A 20846-nucleotide genomic window follows, 5' to 3' on the forward strand; every position below is an offset into this window, starting at 1 on the left:
CAAGTTGTGACCTGCACATTCACCACGCTATGAGATAATAACACAACGTTACCAGACAGAGTTGTTTTAGAGGGAAATACAGAGACTGCTTGATGAAAAACTGTCCCTGAAGGCAACGTGCATCAGCGGTTTTGCATGAATTTGCCTCTGAAACAACTCCGTCTCATAACGTTCCATTATTATCTCATAGTGTGGTGAATGTGCAGGTCACAACTTGTCCACCAGAGCGTTGTGGAGTTGTTGGATTGTGTATTTGATGAGTTTGATGAGGGAAACCAAGAAATCCCATGAGCCTCTGTAGCGTAGCTCTGAGCAGCTCACGGCTCTGCTCCACCGTTCTAAAAATAGCTTGCACCGACAATTAAAGGTAACGAACCTACTGCTATGACTATAGGGATTATGGCAATGGGCCAATTTGACAAAATGTTGAACTATCCCTTTAAACAGCGGCTGTTTGTCTTCTTCCACTTCCTGTTTCAGTGGATTTCCCAGAATCCCGCGGGGTCCTGCTTTCACACGTGTCCACAGGAAGTAGTGGGATGAAGAGGAAGAAGAAGCAGAGAGAGGAAGTGAAACATGGAGGGGGGCGGGGCTAAAGGGGGCGGAGCCAGAGAGCAGCGTGCAGCAGACTGATGCTGCTGCTGCTCGCCAGTCTGTGTTTGTTACTGGGTTTGTGTCGTCGTTGTCGTGGTCGTTGTCATGGTTACTGTGGGTTTGGCACCGTGTCTCCTCCTCGCTACAGGATGCAGCAGCGCTTCTTCTTCTTCTTGCCGCTCGGACCGTTCTTGTCTTTGCTCTCCGACATCTTCTTCTTACGCACCTCCCGCATGAGGTCGAAGAACACCTGAGAGAGGAGGAGGAGGAGGAGGTGGAGGAGGAGGAGGAGGAGGAGGAGGAGGAGGAGGAGGAGGGAGGAGGAGGAGGAAGAGGAGAAGAAGGAGACAGTTAGTGAAGTGAGGCGGATCAGGACTTGTCCGTCTCCTCCCGGCTCAGAGAGCGGAGATGAAGACGTGTCACAGCGAGTCGTCTCCAGCTGTGGACTCAGGAATGTGGAGGAGGACGGAGACGACCCACAGAAACGACCTGCACCTGAACGCACCACGGTTCATTTCAGCCTCAGTCAGACTCCAACAAACATGTATATATAATATATTTAATATCAGAGTCTAAACCGACAGAGGGACTGAGGCTCAGTGGAAAAAGACTAAAACTAAAAGACAAACTAAACTCAACTAATATGAAGAGAAGAAAGTGAATAAATATAAACTAAACTACAGTCAATTCTCCGTGTGGTTTATTAGAAGTGAATTAAACCAGTAAATGAAGCTGCTCTGGATCCGACTCTTTAACCAGGAACAACAGAACCAGTGGAGAGGAGTTTACTCTCTGTTCTACATTCAATAAAAGCCTGTCCCATACACAGCTGCATCTCAATACGTTAGAATATCATGGAAAAGTCCTTTTACAGTTGTTCAAGTCCAGTGCAAGTGCAAGTTTCCATATTTAAATGCTTTAAACTGGTCTTTTCAATGGTCATTAAATATAAGACAATCATTACAATTAAAAGGAATTAAATCCATAGAAAAAACATGAAATGTAATGGATCTATATAATGTGTTAGTTTGACTTTTTGAACTGAATGACTGACATAAATAAAGGTTTCCATGACATTATAATGGTATGAGACGGTCTGTTCTGCAGCTGAAGCAGATCAAAGCTTCTGTTGAATCTACGGTGAGAATATTTAATATCCATCAGAGGAAAAAGACTCAAACTAAAAAACTAAACTAAACTGAATAACTTGTTAGTTTAACCCGGTTCTGTCTCTGCACCTTGTCCACGTTGGCTCTGGTCTTGGCTGACGTCTCTACGTACTGGACGCCCCACTCCCCGGCCTTGGCCGCCGCCTCCTCGGCCGACACCTGGCGCCGCTCCTCCAGGTCCGACTTGTTCCCAACCAGGAGCAGAGGGATGGCCTCCTCCTCCTTCACACGCAGGATCTGCTCCCTGACACACACACACACACACACACACACAGGTTGCTTATATCTGATGTTTTGGATCTGTTGCGTTTCCAGCTGCTTTGCTCTTTTAGGGATGTCGCGATTACTTATTTTCACAATTAATCGCAGTATTAAACGCCACAATTAATTGATTGTAAATACCGTCATTTTCCAAAAAAGATTATGGAGCTATATCTGCAGATGTGCGCAAAAATAAAGGTAAATGTACAGATACTGGTCCATTTATCTAAAGTAAAGTAACACTGAATTGGTGGGAATTTAAATGTTAGGGTGTCATTTGTATTGTAAAAAAATGATTGAAATAAACTTAAACATTTAGTATAGATGACAATTAATGAAACATTTCCCCCGGGGGATTAATAACTGGTCCTATATTAAAGGGAGGACCCTACTCAGATAATGAGTGAAATTTGAAGCGATAGTTCACCCAAAATTCAAATTTCACTAATTATCTACTCAGAAAATTAGTGAAATTTGAATTTTGGGTGAACTATCGCTTTAAGAGACTAGTAATGCAATTATATTTTGACTTTATTTGATTTTACACATTCACAGTGTTGTGAAATTTATTGATGCATAATAATTGTGATAATCGTAGTACCATGATTATTTCTCCGACAATAATCGTACCAAGAAAATGTATAATGGTGACATCAATACTCTTGGTTTTTAATCGTCTGGTTTCAGAAACCTGCTGTTTCTCTCTCCGTCGATCTGCTTAGAAATGAATTCTATATGAAAACAAGAACTAGTGAAACAGACGCACGGACGCCACGGAAATGAAACACTGAGCGCGTTGCCATGCAGACAGAAACCTGGTTGTAGAACTTGAGGGGAAGCAGGGCAGCAGCTCGCCACCTGAAGTCTGGCTGCTTAGGGGTTTCTGAATGTTCTTTTATAACAGTTTTACAACAAACTGATGATTTCTTCTCTGGTCTAGTCTCTGGTCTGTGGTACCTGAACTCGGAGGTGGCGGTGAAGGACTCGTGCTCGGTGATGGAGAAGACGAGCAGGAATCCCTCGCCGCTGCGGAAGTAGTTGTCCCTGATGGCGGCGTAGTCCTCCTGTCCCGCCGTGTCCAGGATGTCGATCTGCACGTCCTCGCCGTCCAGAACCACCTTCTTCCTGTAGCTGTCCGCCTTGGTGGGCTCGTAGTCCTCCACAAACTGACACACACACACACACACACACACAGACACACACAGGCTGCTGTTACAGGAAGTGGAGGCAGCAAGGCATCATGGGAGACATAGGCTGTTTTCGAAACCGCATGCTACCGTACTGCCTACTGCATACTCCGTTAGTATGTACTGTATACTGTGTATACTGCATACTGAATGTGGAATTCAGTATACTTCTTCAGCACAGTATACAAGTTTCCCAGAATGCATTTCACAGCAACCGGTAGCGGTAGCTGAAAAACAGGCGAAAAGCTGTTTTATTTCCCGCTCTAGTGCTGTTATTATGGAACTTTATTAAGTTTTAATATTTTTTCATGAGAGAAAGTAACTGTTTAGATCCCAAATATACGGCCAGTTTATCCAGATGACGGCTGTAGAAGTTTGCTCCCATGTTTTTCAGAGAAGTGAAGCTCTGCAGCGACCGGGACATCACAGAGACAGCAGCCGGTCTGCAGAGCTGCTCGGCCGGCCAACCTCCGCCGTCATCCCGGGGGGAGAGAACGATCGCTGATTAACTTAACCGCAGGTTTTTAGAGGTTTACCACCGGCTGGTTAAACTATTTTTAGGAGATAAATGTTGGTCTCAATGATGAAATCTAACAGCTGTATCAGTAGCATTAGTTAGTTTGAATGTAAAGTGAAGCTTCCTGTGTTTATTGGACAGAAGAGCAGCGCTGCCTCGGGGCTCTGGATGTACAGAACCGATCAGTCTGCATTAAGTTTTATCTTATTAAACTATATAACATAGTTACGGTACACAGCAAAGATACTTCACTACTCTAAACCGTCTTTGGTTAGGGTTAGACGTCAGGGGCGCATTGCATTGTGGGATACAGTACGCAATGTAGACTGGTCAGATACTGGAGATATTTTCGGAATCAGTACGACATCCAGGAATTTTTCGCATACTGCAGATTTTGCTTCTGTTTGCATACTGCATTTTGTCCAAATCAGTACGTACTAGCAGTATAGTACGCGGTTTCGAATACAGCCAGACACACAGGCTGCTGTTACAGGAAGTGGAGGCAGCAAGGCATCATGGGAGCTGTAGTCCTGCTGTTCCTCACCTCGTCGTACATGAACTGCAGCGTCAGCGCCGACTTCCCCACGCCGCCGCTGCCCACCATGATGACCTTATGGAGGACCAGGGACGTCTGGTTCTTGTTCTTACCCGACGCCATGACCCGGCTCCGCCTCAGTCCGCCTCAGTCCGCCTGAGACCAGGAGAGACCAGGAGAGACAAGGAGAGACAAGGAGAGACCAGGAGAGACAGGGAGAGACCAGGAGAGACAAGGAGAGACAAGGAGAGACCAGGAGAGACAGGGAGAGACCAGGAGAGACCAGAAGAGACCAGAAGAGACAAGGAGAGACCAGGAGAGACCAGGAGAGACCAGGAGAGACCAGCAGAGACCAGGAGAGACAAGGAGAGACAAAGAGAGACCAGAAGAGACAAGGAGAGACAAAGAGAGACCAGGAGAGACCAGGAGAGACCAGGAGAGACCAGAAGAGACCAGGAGAGACAAGGAGAGACAAAGAGAGACCAGAAGAGACAAGGAGAGACCAGCAGAGACCAGGAGAGACAAGGAGAGACAAGTAGAGACCAGCAGGGACCAGAGGAGACCAGGAGAGACCAGGAGAGACCAGAAGAGACCAGGAGAGACAAGGAGAGACCAGGAGAGACCAGAAGAGACCAGGAGAGACAGGGAGAGACCAGGAGAGACCAGAAGAGACCAGAAGAGACAAGGAGAGACCAGGAGAGACCAGCAGAGACCAGCAGAGACCAGGAGAGACAAGGAGAGACCAAGAGAGACAGGGAGAGACCAGGAGAGACCAGAAGAGACCAGAAGAGACAAGGAGAGACAAAGAGAGACCAGGAGAGACAAGGAGAGACCAGCAGAGACCAGGAGAGACAAGGAGAGACAAGTAGAGACAAGGAGAGACCAGCAGAGACCAGGAGAGACCAGCAGGGACCAGAAGAGACAAGGAGAGACAAAGAGAGACCAGAAGAGACAAGGAGAGACAAAGAGAGACCAGGAGAGACAAGGAGAGACCAGCAGAGACCAGGAGAGACAAGGAGAGACAAGTAGAGACAAGGAGAGACCAGCAGAGACCAGGAGAGACCAGAAGAGACCAGAAGAGACAAGGAGAGACAAAGAGAGACCAGAAGAGACAAGGAGAGACAAAGAGAGACCAGGAGAGACAAGGAGAGACCAGCAGAGACCAGGAGAGACAAGGAGAGACAAGTAGAGACCAGCAGGGACCAGGAGAGACCAGAAGAGACAAGGAGAGACAAGGAGAGACAAGGAGAGACCAGGAGAGACAAGGAGAGACCAGGAGAGACAAGGAGAGACCAGAAGAGACCAGGAGAGACAAGGAGAGACCAGGAGAGACCAGGAGAGACCAGAAGAGACCAGGAGAGACCAGAAGAGACCAGGAGAGACAAGGAGAGACCAGCAGGGACCAGGAGAGACCAGCAGGGACCAGGAGAGACCAGAAGAGACAAGGAGAGACAAAGAGAGACCAGGAGAGACAAGGAGAGACCAGGAGAGACAAGGAGAGACAAGTAGAGACCAGCAGGGACCAGAGGAGACCAGGAGAGACCAGAAGAGACCAGGAGAGACAAGGAGAGACCAGAAGAGACCAGGAGAGACAAGGAGAGACCAGGAGAGACAAGGAGAGACCAGAAGAGACCAGGAGAGACAAAGAGAGACCAGGAGAGACCAGGAGAGACCAGAAGAGACCAGGAGAGACAAGGAGAGACAAGGAGAGACCAGCAGGGACCAGGAGAGACCAGGAGAGACCAGAAGAGACCAGGAGAGACAAGGAGAGACAAGTAGAGACCAGCAGGGACCAGAGGAGACCAGGAGAGACCAGGAGAGACAAGGAGAGACAAGGAGAGACAAGGAGAGACGATTACTCACCAATAAAAACGTCCAATCAATCAAATAAACTATTGAACCATGATGCTGTTTCCTACTCACCTGAACTCCTAAACCTCTGTGACACAGACCTGAGACAAGAAAATAAACATATTGATCATCAATCAGTCATAATTGGTACAATTCTGAGCTGAGATAACTAGAAGCTTCACAGAATAATGAACAATAAAAAAACAAAACACACAGATGTTCATACTGGAGCCAGATCCAGATGTTGAGGGATCAGCTGATCGATCACATGAACCTATCAATCATTATCAGCTCAGATTGACACATGAAACCAGATCAATCATTAACAGAGAGGTTCATAAAGTTTACTGTTCACATTCATGTTAGAACGTTTATTATAAAACGGAAAGGTGAAACGCGGCGATCTGATTGGTTGTTAACCGTGGTATAATGAGCAGACCACGGACTGTTGTGATATATTGCTTAAATAACAAACTGATCAAACACTTTGATCTGTTTGATCCACATCTGGAGAATCACTGAGGATTCTAACATCTGGATGTGCTCTAACAGACACACACTGTACCTGCAGGCCTACAGATGTGTATCTACTGTACAGATGTGTATTTGTACCTGTCCAGATGTGTATCTCTACTGTACAGATGTGTATCTACTGTACAGATGTGTATTTGTACCTGTCCAGATGTGTATCTCTACTGTACAGATGTGTATCTACTGTACAGATGTGTATTTGTACCTGTCCAGATGTGTATCTCTACTGTACAGATGTGTATTTGTACCTGTACAGATGTGTATCTCTACTGTACAGATGTGTATCTACTACAGATGTGTATTTGTACCTGTCCAGATGTGTATCTACTGTACAGATGTGTATCTACTACAGATGTGTATCTGTACAACAGGTGTGTGTCTGTACCTGTACAGTTTGTCAGTCACACTGTTGTTGTTTCCTCTGTTGACACTGTAAACATCATCAGAGTGAAGTTCAGGGCTGTTTGACACAAAACCTCCAGTCTATGGCCTATATAGCCTATCCCATAATAGTATTATAGGCATGCTTTATCTGCTCTAAACACAACTGAACCGGTTATAAACTCTTTAATTATCTCTGTTTGGACCAAGTCACATGACCAGTAACAGACAGTTGTTGTAGCTTCACTCTTATAACTCCACCTCACCTGAGCAGGTGAGAGGGTGAAGGGGGTTTGGGATGGGGGGGGGGGGGTCATGGGGGGGTTGAGGGCTCGGGAGTCTGGTGTGTTTTCTATTTAAGTCCTCTGCAGGTCTCTGGCCCCTGGCGGAGCTCCAGACTGGAGGAGATAAGGGCCACAGTGGAAACACCCGCAGCAGCAGCTCCGCACCGTGACCTCTGCTGCTGCTGCCCGGGGGAAAGGACACCAAGGCCGGGGAGGAGGAGGGAGAAGGCTCGGTGGAATCGAACCTGACCTGGAGCTGCTGTTAGCTGAGCGGAGCAGGAGAAGCGGAACCGTGAGTGACCGTGTGTCTCCGCTTCCTCACCAGCTGACAGCTGCTCAACACTTTTATATCAACCCCCGGAGCTCCCGCCTTCAGCCTCCTAACGGCGCCCTCTGATTGGATGACGCGTCGAGCGGCTCTGCTGTGATTGGCTGCTGCCGCCGTCCGTCAGTTAGCAGCAGCGACCGATAACTAACGCTTTCTCTCTCTCTGTTCTTTTCTCTTTCTTTCGCCTCTCGGACGTTAAAACGAGTTCCCGCCAAACCAAACGGTCAGTCAACCGGACACCGACTCCCCCCTCGCGCTCACCTGGTGACGTAATCTCCGTTCCCGCGCTGAGGAATCCTCCATAAAGCGACAACAACACTACACGGCGCCGCTGCACAACTTTCACAACTTGACCAGGAGACTCTTCTCTCTGCCCCACCTTGTTGGAGCCGGACTCTGCAGAGATCCTCTACGGCCGCGAGGAGGAGGAGGACTCACTCCCAGCCGGAAAACATGGACCACACGTCTTCTTCAATAAAAATAAAATAAAATAAAATAAAATAAAGAAACAACAGTCGATATAAACCAACGCGTTTCACCTCATTAGACTCTCAGTAGATTCTCAGTAGATGTGGTTAAATGAGGCTCCTACTGCTTCTACCGACTGAGAAGCAGCAGCTACCGGGAAAAGCGCGGAGTGACACATCGCGTCTTCCACTTCCTCCCAGCGCGAGGCAAGATAACATTAACAGGATGTGACGTCACGGAATTCCTCGTTTATCTTTGAATTTATTTATTCTTTTTGCTCGTTTTGTTTACTGATTCTTTTATCTGACGCCCCTCCCTTCAATTATTGGTTTCTTTTCTTCTTTTTATTTATTCATTTTTAATTCATTTCTATGTTTTTTTATTTATTTAAAGAGTTGGTTCAAATCTGAAGGAATGGAAGTTTAAAAATGAAAATAATTTATTGACACTCTATTCTATACTGATTATTTTACCTGAAGATTTGTGTCACTCTATTTATTTATTGTATTTAGTTGTATCTATAGGCTAATACTTTATTAAAACTTTTATTTGTTCTATTTTATGGGTTGGTTGGTATGTCTGATTGTATATGTGCAGGGCCGGCCCAAGCCTCCATGGGGCCCTAAGCTAAATCTTTATTTTGGTGCCCTCTCATTTTTTACTCTGTCATTACGAATCATCATATCCTGGCAGGTTTTTACCCATCTATGGTTTTTATTCTGAAATGAACTGAATGTCACCTAAAGGTCGACTAAAAATAAACCAACAGACAATGCATTTACTGTAAACACATCATCTGCTTTTTAAAATTTTTGGTTTTAAATATAGGCTACTGCAACGGAAAAGTCCAACAACAATTTGAAATGCAACAATAATTTAATACGTTTTTTGTAATTACGCAGTGTTTCTCTAAGGATCGACAAAAGTTACGCACTACAATTTAAAAAAGTTTCTTGCCTTTTGGGCCCCAAGCAGGTGCTTAGTTCGCTTATGCCTTGGGCCGGCTCTGAATAAAGTGAAGTGAGGTAAATGAATAGTTTCTTTTTTATATAAATGCTGTTTAGTTGTACTGCGTTCAGACTGGTATCTTTTATATCTGATGAAATAAAAGCAGAGTTCACTTGGTCTCCTCTGAACATGAGCAGCAGCTGGTGGACGCAGACGTCCTGACGCAGGTTTATACAACAGGACACTGATCCAGACCAGACCTGAAGACCAGGACCGGAGGATCAGCTGCCTCTGAGGATCTGACAGCAGCAGGAAGAAGGAGGTGAAACGTCCTAAATCAACACGACAAGAGCTCAGAGCTTTGTGCCAAAAGGTTCATTTCATTTCAGTGGCTCCAGAGTGGATGAGAAAGACTCTGCAGCTGAAAGTCCAGACTCAGATTCAGACCTGCGGACCATCTGTGCTCTTTTTATTGTCCTGACATAAAACCCTGAGTCTCCTGTGCACTGTGTTTCCTTTTCCTCTGGCACTGCTTTTTGATTTTTTACTATTTGGTTCTTTTTACTGCTGCTGCTGTGGCTCTGGGAGGATGTAAAGACGCGTTATTCTGCTTTCTCTGGAGAAAATGAAACATCAAAACGCCAAAAACCAAACAGAGATGTGGTTAAATATTCATAAAAACAGAGGAAATACAGGTTGAATTCAGATTACCTTTGGATTTCAGGACGTTGAAGTAGGCTAACACTGGAGCTGTAACAGAGGAGGAACAAAAGCTAAAACATTTAATGTTTAATTTCCAGGTTAATTCTCTGAATAATAAAGAACCAGTTTATTTCAATGTCTGTCTGTCTGTTCCTGTGATAAAGTTCATTATAGTTCATCTGCAGCCTGGTGTCTCAGCTGTAACTCCCTCGTGTGGAACAAAGATGGCGCTGTTTCATTACTTTGACTCAGATGGAGCCGAGGTGAATCCTCTTGTTCCCTCTGGACGGACAGCCTGCGACCGGACGGAGACTCGAGGGACCATTTTTACAGACGCTGCTTCATCTTCGATACGTTTACTGTCTGTCAGAGAGTGGGAGTTTGTTTTTACACCTCATGTTGTGTTGTGAGCAGCTGAGAGGTCAAAGGTCAAAGAGGAGCTCATTTGGTTTCTGGAGGTTTTTACTAACAAATGTGGTCGTGTTGGATTTGACTGGATGGAGATTCACACAGGGAACCCACACTCAGCTCAGCAACACTAAACTATTCAACATTTTACACATTAAAACATTAAAACATTACATTATAATCTGGTTTATTTGATCCTGGAGCTTCAGATTAAACTTTTCTCTATTTTATGTTTTTTTTATAGGCTATTAAAGTCTCAATAAGTTAAAGTTGAATAAAAGCAGATGAGATATTTTGTCATCTGCGACTAATGCATAAACAATAATAACCATTAAATATAATAATAAAAATATACATACATACCTTTTATGGTCACACCTTCTGATTCATCGGTTCCACAGCAGAAGAGCTGAACAGTTTCCTGCAGAGTTGAAGAGAAAACACAGTTTTATAACCTGTTAACAGTGTTTTATCTCATAGCCTACAAAATAATACATAATAATAATTATAATAAATTGTATTTGTAAGAGCTTTTACAAATCCTCAAAGACACTTTACACTTTTAACAATCACAAAATATATAGAGCCGAGTCAGAATAACAAAATTCAAAAACAGTATAAAACACACAAACTTACATTAAAGGCTAATTAAAAAAAGTTATAGTATAGTACATATCATTTATAACATACAGTATAATATTCAATTCAATTCAATTTTATTTATAAAGCGCATTTCATGCACAGGGCAAACTCAATGCTCTTTACAATTATAATACAATGCAATAATAGTGCAAACAACTAAAAAAGTGCAAATTTAAAGACAAAACAAAGCAACATCAAAACAGTATCACATACACTTCTATATAAATGCTCTGGGGACACATTGGTATACACACACACACACACACACACACACACACACACACACACACACACAATTTAATCAAATGCAGTTGTGAAGAGGAAAGTTTTCAACTTGTTTGTTGCCTGTTTTACTACTGTAATAGACATCCTGTGTGTTCGCTGTGATTGAGGCTTTTATTGTGAAACAGGAAGTGGATCTGGGTTTAAAGCTCCTTCAGGAAGAATTCACTTATTTCTCCTCTGGGGATTTTTATTATTATCATCATAATTATTATTATTAGGCTATAATTATTATTATTAGCCCCGCCCCCTCCTTCCCTCTCTGTGTCCTGATTGGCCGCGCCCACCTGACCCCCCACCTCCTCCTCCTCCTCCTCTATATAAAAGCAGCGGTGTGTGTTGGCCGCTGAGTCCCAGACGCCAGGATGGAAACGCTCCTCGGTGCGCTCTGCGGCTCTGCTCTTCCTCCTCCTCCTCCTCTTCCTCCTCCCTCTCCTCCTCCCTCCTCCTCTCCTCCTCCTCCTCAACTCCTTCTTCTTAATTGCGCAGCGGCACTCCGGCAGCAGCACAGTGGGAGCGTGGAGCGCACAGAGTGAGGATGATGGTGATGATGATGATGCTGCTGACCGAGGATCTGTGGGAGAAGTTGACCGGAGTTCAGGCACCATGAGCGGGTGAAGCTGCGAGACTGAAGCCGCTGAAAGAACCAGAACCAGAACCAGAACCAGAACCAGAACCAGAACCAGAACCAGAGATCCGGATCAGACCTGGACCCAGAGATGTAAAGACGGACCCGGACCTGAGGCTTCCAGCAGCGGACAGGAGTTCCACTTCCACTTACCTGCGTGTTTTTTTGTGTGTTTTTGTGTTTTTCCGTGAAGAACTTTGGACTCAAGAGGGAAAAACTTTTTCTTCTCCTCCTCCTCGGACAGAAAATGAGTAGCTGTGTTTTCCGGCTGGCTCTTCTCCTCCTCCTGGCTTGCGTCCTCTCCATCCGCTGCACCTCCTCCTCCTCCTCCTCCTCCTCCTCCTCCTCCACCGCTGCTGCTGCCGAGGCTCCCCGGGAAAGCTGCGCCTCCTGCGGCCTGGCCCAGCCGGTGGAGCCGGTGGAGTCTGAGGGGGAATCGAACCCGGGGCTGAGCGGAGACTTCCTGGAGGCGGTGAAGAGACACATCCTGAGCCGCCTGCAGATGCGCGAGCGGCCCAACATCACGCACCCGCTGCCCAGGGCTGCCATGGTGACGGCGCTGCGGAAGCTGCACGCGGGGAAGCTGCGCGAGGACGGGCGCGTGGAGATCCCCAACCTGGACGGGCACGCGATGAGCAACGAGCTCCTGGAGGACAGCTCCGAGATCATCAGCTTCGCAGAGAAAGGTGAAAAAAAGCTCCAACTAAAGGCACATTGCACCCATTTACACTTTCAATGCGAAAATGAAGTTTCATCATTGAACCGATTGAACCGATTCACTCTAAAAAAATATTTATTTTAACTCTTTTTCAAGTTTCTTGGCTAAAGTTGGTCCATTAACTTTCAAGACTTTAAGTTAAATCAACAAAAGATCATTTTTTCACCTCATTTTATGTCGTTTTCTTTAAAACATTTTTTACACTTTAAATGTGAAAATGAAGTTTCATCATTGACGTTTGATCCAATTCACTCTAAAAATGACAACTTTAAATTGTTTAGCTGACAATATTTTTTCAGAAAATGTTTAGTTGTGTTGCAAATTACCCAAAAATATTTATTTGAACTCTTTTTCAAGTTTCTTGGTTAAAGTTGGTCCATTAACTTTCAAGACTTTAAGTTAAATCAACAATAGATCATTCTTTCACCTCATTTTATGTCATTTTCTTCAAAACTTGAGAATTTTAGTTCAGACTCAAAACGCCAGTCACCTTGAATTTTGGAGTTTTCAGAGTTTTTTATTTCTATGGTGAACAGGAAGTGACTTTGACTTGAGTTCACCTCAGTTTGTCAGCATCTGAACACTGGAGTGTGTGTGTTTAGGTGTGTGTGTGTGTGTGTGTGTGTGTGTGTGTGTGTGTGTGTGTGTGTGTGTGTGTGTGTGTGTGTGTGTGTGTGTCTTGATACACTGACTGAATGAGAAACAGCCCAGAGAACATGCTGATGTTGAACAGATGTTGATGCAAGGGGCCTGAAAACCCGCCAAAATAAAAGCACGGCAGGGCCATGTGTAAGCAGCTACCTGCAGCTGGATCCGCTCACTAACATGTTCTCCGTCTCTCTGCTTCAGCTCGGCTTCAGTTTCTCTGATGCTTCCATTCAATTTGAGCTTTTGAAAAGTTTTTATATGAATCATTTAATTTTACTGGCTCCCGTCTGCACTGCAAAACATTTTTGGTTAATTTTTTGGTGGCTGTTTTGACGTAAATGAGGTTGAGGAATGAGGATAAAAGTGTCCGGTTCAGTTTTTCTGTCATGTTTCATCCTCATGGAAGAGACCAGACAAAGGTCAAAGGTCAAAGGTCGAGCTTTTTACAGATCTGGATTAAAAACTGTAAAAATAAAACTGTAAATGTCAGTTTCGGTGATTAGGTTTCTTCTACTCTGCTGCATTCAAGCACTCCAGAGAAAGTTTGGACATCTGGGACTCTCTGGCTTCTCCCCCAGTGTTGTGTTCACTGCCCCCCCCCCCCCCCCCGGTATAAACACGAGCTCTGGGCGTCGGCGGAGGTTCGGCTCCCTGCTGAGAGGCTTTTCACTTCACCGTGTTCCTCTCTGTGGCCGCTGTGTCACAGACCTTCCACCTCGCCACCGCCGCCGCCGTGTTGCCAGTTGGCTGCGTCGGCGCTGAGCGGCTGCCAGCGGGGACATGGCGCCGCGTCAAGGCCCCAGAGGAGGGGGGGGGGGGTTTAACCCTCCTGAGTCAAGGAAGGAAGGACGAAGGGAAAGATGGAAGGAAAGAAGGAAGGAAAGATAGAAGGAGGTAGGGAACAGATCAGGTCAATTGGGTCAAAAAGGAAGAAAGAAGGAAGGAAGAAGGGAAGGATTATGGAAAGAAGGAAGGATGGAGGAAGGAAGGAAGGAAGGAAGGAAGGAAGGAAGGAAGGAAGGAAGGAAGGAAGGAAGGAAGGAAGGAAGAAGGAAGGGAACAGATTGGGTCAGTCTGAGGGTTAAAGGAGGCCACCTGCTTCGCCCACGTGCTCCAAGTGACGGCAAAAACATAAAAACATCTGCTTTCCACATCGACCAGCGGCCTCCGAGCCGTGTGTGTGTGTGTTCATGGTGTCCAGTGTGTGTGTGTGTGTGTGTGACATGACAGGCCTGTGTTGGATCCGTCTCCTCAGTCTAAGGTCAGAGCTTTTGTGTCGGCCGTCGTGCAGCCTGAATGCAGAGTGACGGGCTGAAACCCTGCAGCCTGCATGGCTCCCCATTACAATTCACTGTGTGTGTGTGTGTGTGTGTGTGTGTGTGTGTGTGTGTGTGTGTGTGTGTGTGTGTGTGTGTGTGTGTGTGTGTGTGTGCGATCTAACTGTATGAAAAAAAAAGAAAAAACACACAACTCGGTGTTGGTTTTGTGAGTTTCCTGCACGAACGTTTGCGACAGTTTGGAGTTCAAAGGCCGGATTTTCCTGAACTAAGAGAAGGAGCTTGTCGTATGGTCTTCATCATGGGGGGGGGGGGGGGGGTGTACACCTGTGTTGGTTTAAAGTGGAGGATGAAGACGATGTGACGTGAGGCGTTTTAACGTTTTAACTACGCTACAGGTGAATAGGGTAAAAACTAAACCAACAGATTTCACCATGAAACTTCACAAGTTTATCACTCACATTACGACGAATATTTTTTGTATTACAAGTTTTGTCAAATTGAATGTTTAAATATGTAAATGAGGCAATATCTAATTAAATATGCACTAATTTGCATATTTCCAGAACAGAAATCTGAACAATGGATAAAGCTACTTTGTTTTATCTTGTTGATTAGAGTCTTTAGTTTTTACAGAGGAGGATTGTGGATATCTCTTTTTATCACTCTGTAAACCACCAGCCCTAAAACATCTAATGTCTCCATGTTTTTAGGAATAAAATGTTGTATAAATGAGGCTGTGAATGATATATCAACAATCCCCTCTGTAAAAACCTTCAGAATATAGAAAGGGATCAAAGTGGAAGGTTTGGTGTCTGGAAGTGCTGCTGAAGTCTTGGACTTGGACTGTAAAAAATTGTAAAATTACAGAGATTGTTATTGTCAATCCTACTTTTAGGATTTGTTGCTATGATACAAAGGAAATGACATCATTATTCAGGAGAGAGAGAGCTTTACAGTGAACTTAATGTGGATTTTCTACCACTTCTTTCCTCTGGTCTGAAAGAAGACGTGATAAAGAAGCAAAACGGCCCAAAATCTAAAAATTGAACAGTGTTTTTGCCTTCTACTGATGAACTCAGACACAGAGGAAGGAGCCTGAAAACACTCGTCATGTGTTTTTCTCTGCAGAGTTTCTGAAAAATCCCCCAAATAATGAAAAGTGACGTAAATCAAAGCAAGGCAATAGTGCAGGCTTCTATAAAAAGCAGAAGGAAGTAGAAGATGCCCGTCAGTCCGACCATAAAAACAGCCACAGGTTTCCAGTGAAGACTCCACAGTTCAAACTGCAGCTTCCTCTTTTTCCATCTGAGCAACTCACACGTTACACAACCAGCTTTATTTACCAGTCGCTAAACACACGTACGGATCAACAGCTGCATACTGTATCTATGGCAAGCAGATTTAACATTTAAAAGCTAAGTTTGACTCTCCGGAATTAACGTTGTAGATATCAACAACGTCTTTCTGACTCATCGTAACCACATTGTGAATAGTTGGAGTTTTCATTCCAGATATCTGTCATTCAGTTTTACCTCTTGTCAAAAATAACATTTCACATCCACAGCTACTTTCTTCCTAGGACAAATGTCGTCACTGTAACCATTCATGTGTATGGGGTTTGTCATTACAGATATCTATAATTCAGTTGCAGATATCCACTATGTGAATTACAGATTTCTGTAACTGAATTATGACTAGCACTAATTCCAGTTTGAGATAATCTACAACGTCATTTCTCCTAGTCAAAACTTAATTACAGATATCTGAAAAGGGACATGTAGATATCTTTAATTGAGGTGAATTAAAAATTTCTGGAACTGGAATTATGACTAGTCAGAATCAAACTGTAGATATCTCAAACTGGAATTAGTACGAATAGTAATTCAGTTACAGAAATCTGTAATTCACATAGTGGATATCTGCAACTGAATTGTAGATATCTGTAATGACAAACCCCATACACATGAATGGTTACAGTGACGTCATTTGTCCTAGGAAGAATGTAGTTGTGGATATCTGAAATATTATTTTTGACTCGGCAAAACTGAATGACAGATATCTGCAACACACATCCAGTCTGGCTGTTAAATGTGGTTTGCCGTACGTATTTGTCTCTCTGGCTTCGTCTCGTCTCCTCGTTAGCAGCAGCTCGTTGTCGTCCAGCAGGTGGATCTTCATCTTCATCTTCATCTTCATCTTCACCTGCAGCTGCAGCGACGCGACGCGGCTCTAATCCTGATCTGCTGAGTCATGACTCACAGATTACTGCGTCCCGTGATGATGATGATGATGATGATGAGGTCATCATCATACATGTGGTTTCTTTGATGAGTCTGTTTCCTCCGCTGAGCCGTGAAATCTGGACTCGGCTCGTTTCTCGCTAACTGTCCATCTCAATTCCTCGCGCTCGGCTCCTCGCCTCCTCTCCTCCTCGCCTCCTCGCCTCCTCGCCTCCGCTCAGAGTTCAGGAGGTTCAGACCTGACGGACGACGGCGGCTCTAAGCTGCTTCGCCTGACAGCTGTCAATCACATCCTCCATGTGGCGCCGGTGACGGTGCGTTTAAGACCAGACACTACAGGAGAAAACACTGTTATTTCATGCACTGAGCAATTTTGCTTCTTTATCACGTCTTCTTCCAGAATAGAGGAAATAAACAATAGAAAATCCACTTTAAGGTTTTTATTTTATTTCATTTCGTCTTTAAATTTCTCCTAAACTCACCAGGAGTTAGTCTGAGCCATGTCATGTCAGGTGTCATAAAGCTCTCTCTCCCCTGAACAATGATGTCATTTCCTTCGTATCATAGCAACAAATCCTAAAAGTAGGATTGACAATAACAATCTATGTAATTTTACAGTCCAAGTCTTTAAAGGCCGTTTTCTCAGAAAGAGTTTTTCAGACTCTGACTCTGAGCTAGAAATCTCCACTTCAGCAGCACTTACAGACACCAAACCTTCAACTTTGATCCCTGTCTATATTCTGAAGGTTTTTACAGAGGGGATTGTTGATATATCATTCACAGCCTCATTTATACAACATTTTATTACTAAAAACATGGAGACATTAGATGTTTTAGGGCTGGTGACAGTATTTTCTCATTTACAGAGTGATAAAAAGAGATATCCAAAATCCTCCTCTGTAAAAACTAAAGACTCTAATATGTCAACAAAATAAAACAAAGTAGCTTTATCCATTGTTCACATTTCTGTTCTGGAAATATATGCAAATTAGCGCATATTTAATTAGATATTGCCTCATTTACATATTTAAACATTAAATTTAACAAAACTTGTAATACAAAAAATAACTGTCTTCATGTGAGTGATAAACTTGGGGAGTTTCATGGTGAAATCTGTTGGTTTCATTTTTTACCCTATTCACCTGTAGTGTCTCAGCTCCGACTACGGAGGCCCTGAGGGGTCAAAGTCTCTGAGTGTTTCTTCTCAGGATATTTACATGTCTCTGCTCCAGATCCAAACTTTATCCGTCCTTAATGGGAGCGCTGGCCGGCCGGCGCTGAGACACAATAAGAGGAGATGAACGGCCAGCGCTGCTCTGCTCTGGCGCTCAGTTTGTCTTCACTGCTGCTGGAAAACATTTCAAAATAAAAGCCTCCTCCTCTGACCGTTAAAGCAGCAGCAGCAGCAGCAGCAGCAGCAGCTAATGTCATGTAAATGCTCTTTCTGCTTCCAGTTTGCTGCAGTTTGCGTCTCCGGCCTCATTGTGACGACAGTTGGGCTCCATAAGGTCTCATTTTCAGGCAGCATTCAACACAGAGCCTTTGAACCTTTGTGTACTGCTCTCTTAACCCCCCCACCGCCACCGCCACCTCCCCTCCTTCTCATATCTGGGCCGACTCGGCGGCCAAGTGGCGCAGCGCCCGACGCTTTCCTGTCACAGTCCACAGGAGCTGTGCCACCCTGAGCCGAGCTGTGGTCTCACTTTCCCAAACGTCACCCCCCCTCCCTCCTGCAGCTGCTATTGTTTGCTCTTCAAAATGTTGCTCAGATAGAAACAAAGTGTTGAATCTTCGGACCAGTCCTTTAATTAAGCGATATCACCCTTGAGGAGCGCGACAGTGATGCGGACGTTAAAGGAGACACGTACTGCCCCTTTTCCACAAATTAAAACAGTTCCCAGGTGTTTTAAAGGGATAGTTCAACATTTAGTCAAATTGGCCCATTGCCATAATCCCTATAGTCATAGCAGCAGGTTTGTTACCTTTAATTGTCGGTGCAAGCTATTTTTAGAACGGCAGAGCAGAGCCATGAGCTGCTCAGAGCTACGCTACGGAGGCTAATGGGATTTCTTGGTTTCCCTCATTAAACTCATCAAATACACAATCCAACAACTCCACAACGCTCTGGTGGACAAGTTGTGACCTGCACATTCACCACGCTATGAGATAATAACACAACGTTACCACACAGAGTTGTTTTAGAGGAAAATACAGAGACTGCTTGATGAAAAACTGTCCCTGAAGGCAACGCGCATCAGCGGTTTTGCATGAATTTCCCTCTAAAACAACTCTGTCTGGTAACGTTGTGTTATTATCTCATAGCGTGGTGAATGTGCAGGTCACAACTTGTCCACCAGAGCGTTGTGGAGTTGTTGGATTGTGTATTTGATGAGTTTGATGAGGGAAACCAAGAAATCCCATTAGCCTCCGTAGCGTAGCTCTGAGCAGCTCACGGCTCTGCTCCGCCGTTCTAAAAATAGCTTGCACCGACAATTAAAGGTAACAAACCTACTGCTATGACTATAGGGATTATGGCAATGGGCTAATCTGCCAAAATGTTGAACTATCCCTTTAAAGACATGTCTCTGACACATACATTTCTTGTGGACCAATCAGATTGCTTGATTGGAACTCCTTGTTGTTTAGTTTTTAACGTCTCTTTGTGTCTCCTCCTCAGACGACATCGTGACGTCCAAGTCCAGCCTGTTCTTCCTGATCTCCAGCGAGGGGAACCAGCAGCTGTACGTGACGCAGGCCGTGCTCTGGCTCTACTTCAGGCTGCTGCCGGCGGCGGCGCCGGGCGCGGCGCGGCCGCCGCGGCGCAAGGTGACGGTGAAGGTGTACTACCAGGAGCCGGGGCTGGGCAGCCGCTGGGACCTGGTGGAGAAGCGCGTGGAGCTGAAGCGCAGCGGCTGGCACACCTTCCCGCTGACGGGCGCCGTGCGGCTGGTGTTCCAACAGGGCGGCCGCCGCCAGAACCTGGACGTGCGCTGCGAGGGCTGCGAGGCCGACGGCGTTCTGCCCGTGCTGCTCAACGACCGCACCGACGAGTCCCACCGGCCCTTCCTGGTGGTGCAGGCGCGGCCGGCCGACAACAAGCACCGCATCCGGAAGCGCGGGCTGGAGTGCGACGGCAGCAGCAACCTCTGCTGCCGCCAGCAGTTCTACATCGACTTCCGGCTCATCGGCTGGAACGACTGGATCATCGCGCCCTCGGGGTACTTTGGGAACTACTGCGAGGGGAACTGCCCCGCCTACATGGCCGGCGTTCCCGGCTCGGCCTCGTCCTTCCACACGGCGGTGGTGAACCAGTACCGCATGCGGGGGATGAGCCCCGGCTCCATGAACTCCTGCTGCATCCCCACCAAGCTCAGCACCATGTCCATGCTCTACTTCGACGACGAGTACAACATCGTCAAGAGAGACGTTCCCAACATGATCGTGGAGGAGTGCGGCTGCGCCTGAACGCAACACGCTCTCTACATCACAAGCAGAATGAATATAGAAACAGAATATTTATGGACGATGGGGAACAAACAGAAACACATGCACACATATCTACACACCCTCATGTATGCCTGCACAGAAACTTGTATATATATTTATGTTTGTTGATATATTTTTGTTATATTCTCTGCTGGAAGAGTCCGTTTGCTTCCAAATCTTTAAGAATCCACTTTGGAGAACAATCAGAGTCTGCAGACCTCGTCGGCCTTGTTGGACGTCACTGGGGACAAAGCACCGACGACGTCTTCACTCCAACGTACAGCACTTGTGGACAGAGTGGCGCTCGCTCTCTGTCCGAGGCAAACTGAGACAAAGTCTTCAGGTGGATTATTGTCTTTCCATGATCTTCATTGTTGAGGAAACACTGTAGCATGATTCTGCTGTCGTAGCTTTGGGTGGTGGAGCTCTGCAGAGGGACGCTCACACCAACGTCTCTCTATCTGATTGGTGTGGACCTTTACTGTCCTAAAAGTAGGAATTCATTTGGTTCTTTCCCTTAAAGGAGAATTCCGGTCATTTTCTAAGTAACGCTCTACAGCTCTAGGTCCTCGAGTGCGACCAAAGGAAAAGACCTGAGATAAATATGTGCAGCCTCCTGCTAGCTGAGCTACACTGCAGTTAAACAGTGAAGTAATGGAGGCAGAACTTTAAAACCGCCACTTTGGCCTCTATATAAAGCTGAAAATATCACTACACATGCTTTGCAACATCCACCAGTTCTTTACCACACAACACTG

The 20846-nt window shown here is 45.5% G+C and overlaps 2 protein-coding genes and 1 long non-coding RNA gene across 4 annotated transcripts in view; 2 read left to right on the forward strand and 1 right to left on the reverse strand.

Annotated features, from left to right (window-relative positions):
* LOC311001087 overlaps positions 1 to 20846 on the forward strand; it is a 441127-nt gene that overhangs the window by 352455 nt on the left and 67826 nt on the right. The window lies entirely within an intron of this gene.
* LOC311000963 (ras-related protein ralB-A-like) lies at positions 312 to 8232 on the reverse strand. 2 transcript variants are annotated; one of them, XM_083991888.1, is made up of 6 exons: positions 7031 to 7052; positions 6187 to 6215; positions 4273 to 4419; positions 2982 to 3190; positions 1833 to 2007; positions 312 to 844 (listed from the first exon to the last, which is right to left on the reverse strand). In XM_083991888.1, exons 3-6 carry the CDS (start codon positions 4384 to 4386, stop codon positions 737 to 739), a joined length of 606 nt encoding a protein of 201 aa, XP_083848014.1. In that variant the 5' UTR covers positions 4387 to 4419; positions 6187 to 6215; positions 7031 to 7052; the 3' UTR covers positions 312 to 736. The 2 variants fall into 2 exon arrangements, with proteins under 2 accessions (XP_083848014.1, XP_083848013.1); XM_083991887.1 differs by lacking the exon at positions 7031 to 7052 and adding an exon at positions 7900 to 8232 and having other exon boundaries at positions 314 to 844.
* On the forward strand, positions 11964 to 20271 carry LOC311000830 (inhibin beta B chain; the record flags this gene model as incomplete). Its single annotated transcript, XM_083991684.1, has 2 exons — positions 11964 to 12402; positions 19280 to 20271. The coding sequence occupies 2 exons, from the start codon at positions 11964 to 11966 to the stop codon at positions 20065 to 20067; spliced, it is 1227 nt and encodes a 408-aa protein (XP_083847810.1). The 3' UTR covers positions 20068 to 20271.

This window comes from Trachurus trachurus, assembly GCF_905171665.1.
Source record: "Trachurus trachurus genome assembly, chromosome: 2".
Taxonomy (NCBI): Eukaryota; Metazoa; Chordata; class Actinopteri; order Carangiformes; family Carangidae; genus Trachurus; species Trachurus trachurus.